The 4,283-nt window shown below is 35.8% G+C and overlaps 1 protein-coding gene across 11 annotated transcripts in view; it reads right to left on the bottom strand.

Moving 5' to 3' along the window:
* The window catches only part of ATG4C (autophagy related 4C, cysteine peptidase), a 93,959-nt gene that overhangs the window by 51,711 nt on the left and 37,965 nt on the right, over window positions 1-4,283 (bottom strand). For all 11 annotated transcript variants that reach the window (XR_001364397.1, XM_014549274.1, XM_014549270.1 and 8 more), the window contains one exon: window positions 327-560. Coding sequence is in view for 10 of the 11 variants with exons in the window: in XM_014549274.1 (XP_014404760.1) it covers window positions 327-560 (234 nt within the window). In the remaining variant the exon portion in view is untranslated. The remainder of the gene's footprint in view (window positions 1-326; window positions 561-4,283) is intronic.

Consider the following 4,283-nt stretch of genomic DNA (forward strand, 5'->3'; position numbering starts at 1 on the left):
GAAATTCGTGCACTGGGCCTCTAGTAAGTAAATAATAACCACACCAAAACAAAGGCTACTAAAAATTGAACTTACTTAATCTTAATTCATGGTAGTAACCAAGAATAATAGGTATGTTCCACATGTGTTTTTGAAAGGGGAATCATGAAAGTTTATGTATAAGTCATACCTCACCCAATTCAATAAGGATGCAATATGTTAGATTAGTTTCAACTTTAGAAGACATTAGGGAGTCAAGAAATTAACCTCAGGGAATTTTATGCAGTTTAAAAGCTGGCGTTCAAATTAAAATAAAACAAAACAATAAAAACAGATATTTGATTTACCTCTACCAAGAAAGTGTAGTATGAGTCCTTGAGCCAATAGCATCTGGCCAGTTCGTAATGTACAGCCCCAACCACAGTCTGTTGTCAAAGATGAGCCTTCTATTTGAGGAAATTCTTCCCTGTAGGTCAGCCATATTCTTGAAATAAAATCTTTACGAAATTCTTCTACATTTCCCGAAATCACATGATCTTCTATTGTACATCCTGATCTTGCAGGTAACAGTTTATTTTCATCTACAAAATAAAAATATAAATTATAGTCTAAATATATGCTGAGATGTCAATAATGGTATTATATGCCATTATTATCCATATGATGCAGAGTATATCACAATTTTTCTAATCTTTTTTTCTATTTAAATGAAGATAAATCTTATTCATCCTAATCAGACTATTCTGAAAATCAAATGAGAATGAACTTTGAATGTTTTGTATACTCTAGCACTAATATATTATCAGTAATATTGTTGTTAATAATAATATCCTATAGTCCAACCATAATCGACTCTTTTATGAGGGGATAATATAAATATATCTTTTCTTTTTGCCTCATTTGGCTCAGGATATAGATATTAGTGCTCTCTAAAATGAGATCTGCAATAAAAATATCATGATTGTCAATGCATAAAAAATGTGTTTGAACTTAAAATCAAATAAAATATGCACACTGTATTCATTGTCATGAATATTTAACTCAAATTATAAAATCAAAACCAAGATAAAGAGTAAAAATATAAAATTCTTATAGTTATCCTTTTATGTGGAAATATAATTTTTTAAAAATTGTTGCAACCCATATATACCATTTTTAAAGGCTTTTTCAAATTGATTACCTCTAATATAATTTCTATGTGAAAACTATGATCACTGTTTTCCCAATATTTTATAAAACACTAGTGCTAAAAATGAACTAACATCCCTTGATTACTCTGAAAGTCTTAATAATCTTTACAACCTCAAAATGCAGCACAATGCCTAACACAAGTAGATCCTAATAAATGTTGGTTGTTTTGGTGGGTGGATGGTGGGTAGGTAAATCTGCCTACGACTCTCAATTCCAAGGAGTTCAATTTCTAATACCCTTCGAGAGGATGCTCAAGCAGTTTTATCATGCTTTTATTCCTCATCCTTCCTGCACCTATTCTTCTTCAAGGCCATTTTGAAAAAATTAAATCACCCAAAAATAAAAGCCCAGCGACCAAACAGTGGAACGACCAGAACGACGGGTTGACCAGACACTATGATGAGCACTGACCACCAAGGGGCAGAAGCTCAACACAGGAGCTGCCCCCTGGTGGTCAGTGCACTCCCACAGCAGGAGCGTCGCTTGGCTGATGGGGATAAGCAGCGCTCCCACAGCAGACAGATCCCCACAGGCCACACCCCCCACCAATGCACAAATCCCGTGCACTGGGCCTCCAATACATCCTATATAATAAAGAGCTAATATGCTAATTAGACCGAAGAGCAGAACAAGTGTCTGGACAACCTTCTGGACAACCTTCCAGACGAAGCCAGGGCTGCAGGGCTGGCCAAGGCAATCAGGGCTGTGAGGGCCGAGCTCCTTGCAAAAATTTTGTGCATCAGGCCTCCAGTATATATTCAGCTTAATGGAGCTAAGTTGCAGCATATAGTTTCAACAATAATAAAAAGAATAAAAGCCAAGCCCCATTATCAATTAATATCTCTCAATGTTAGAGGTTAAAGTTAATTAAACATAAAATGCCTGAAAATTGAACATGGCACTAAAAATATGTCCAAAATTTCCACTTTAGAGACATTTAACTTTAAAACTTGATACAACAGTTTCTAGTAACTCTCACACCTCATCCTGTGGCTTGCCAAACACATAGTTCCTAAACCCCTACTTAGAAGTAGTTACTTCCTTATCCTCTTAAGATCTAGACTCCTCTTAATATTTACTCTAAATATTATTGGAAAACTGCTAGTACTAAATGAACTTTGTTGTCCTGTTAACTTTCCACTATCTGACTGATTTTCCTTTGTCACAACTTTAATTAATTATATCTGCAGCCGTGCATGGACCACATTCTTAGAAGTGTGTTGTTAGGTGATTTTGTAGTTGTGCAAACATCAGAGTGCACTTACACAAACCTAGTTGTGCAAACATCAGAGTGCACTTACACAAACCTAGATGATATAGGTATACTACTACATACCTATGCTAAATGGTATATAGCCTATTGCTTGTTGGCTACAAACTTGTACAGCACGTCACTCCACAAAACTACACACGAGGTCAAATCAAGCATGAGAAAACAATGCAATCAAGAGATATAGTAAACACAAGATGTATGAGGCTTCTGGTAGCCTAACATGGCATCGTTTTACAGCAAAAAAAATTTGATAAGTAGAAAGAGTATTCTCTAAAATAACAATTAAAAGTATAATACAGGAAATACAGAAACCAGTAACATAGTCATTTATTATCATTATCAAGTATTCTGTACTGTACACAGTTGTATGTTATACTTTAATACAAATTACGATAGGGATTTTTCAGCTCCATTATAATCTTATGGGACCACCATGTACTAGGTATATGAGGTCCATCACTGACTAGAACATCATTATGCGGGGGATAAGTATATACTGTTTTTTAAATCTACATCTGCATCCCTCCAGATTTCAAGTACCCTAGAATAGAAGGAATATATTTTTTTTAAAATTTTATGTATTGATTTGAGAGATAAATTTGTTGTTCCACTTATTTAGGCATTCACTAGCTGTTTTCTGTATGTGCCCTGACTGGATTTCGAACCCACAACCGTGGCTTATCAGGACAATGCTCTAACCAACTGAGCTACCTGGCCAGGGTCAAAGAGAAGGAATAGATTTATCTTGTGCTACCCTGAATCTTCAGCACCTGCCACAGAGTTCAGTCCATAGTAGATGTGCAATAAACATTTGTCAGATGAATGTAAAATAAATGGAACCAAAGGAAAAACCCATTTTTTGTTGTTGTTGTTTGCTTTGCTTTTGTCTTTTTGTTGTTGTTTTTTATGACAGAAGAGACTGGAGAACTTTATGAAGGATAGGAATGTCTGACAAAAATCCATTACAAAAAAATAGGAAAGTTGATAAAGCAAATAGAAGAGAATTTCTGGTAATACTGAAGGCTTAGTCAAGGCTGACTATCACAATCAGAAATCACAATTAGACAAGCTAATATGAGAAATAGTCAGAATTTAAGCAAATTACAAAATAAAACCTTAGGAGTACAGCTATTTAGCAGATGTGGGGTAAATTACATATGCACATGTTTTAAAAATGGGAAGGTATTGAAAGTTGGACAAATAACAGAAAAGAGACTATTGAAACTGACCAGGCACATAGGAAAGAAAACGCAATGGAACTACTAGAAATAAAAAATATAATAACTAAAAACGGGAGCTTAGTGTAGGATTAATTACACACAGCTCAGGAGATAATTAAAGAACCAGAAGTAAGAACTAAAGAAATTATTCAGGACATAGCACCGAGAGACAAAGTAATAGTAAATATGACCAAAGAATTTCAGAGACATGGAGAAAAATCTAACAGAGCGATTTATCAGAGATACAAAAAGAGAGAATAGAAAGAATGGGGAACAGCCGTAATTAAAAGTGGCTGAAAATTTTTCAGATTTTAAGAAAAATATGTCAAAGCAATCACTTCTATACCCATGGCTTCAATAACTTTTTATATACTCTAATAACAATACAATTTTAAGTGTTTTTATTTAACAGTTTTATTTTACACTAGGGGCCAGGTGCACAAAATTCGTGCACTGGGTGGGGGGGGGGAGTGTCCCTCAGCCCAGCCTGCCCCCTCTCACATACTGGGAGCCCTCAGGCGTTGACCCCCATCACCCTCCAATCGCAGGATCGGCCCCTTGCCCAGGCCTGATGCCTCTGCCAGAGGTGTCAGGCCTGGGCAGGGGACCCTCATTTCCCC

The sequence above is a fragment of the Myotis brandtii genome, unplaced genomic scaffold (assembly GCF_000412655.1).
Source record: "Myotis brandtii unplaced genomic scaffold, ASM41265v1 scaffold540, whole genome shotgun sequence".
In the NCBI taxonomy this organism is placed as follows: domain Eukaryota; kingdom Metazoa; phylum Chordata; class Mammalia; order Chiroptera; family Vespertilionidae; genus Myotis; species Myotis brandtii.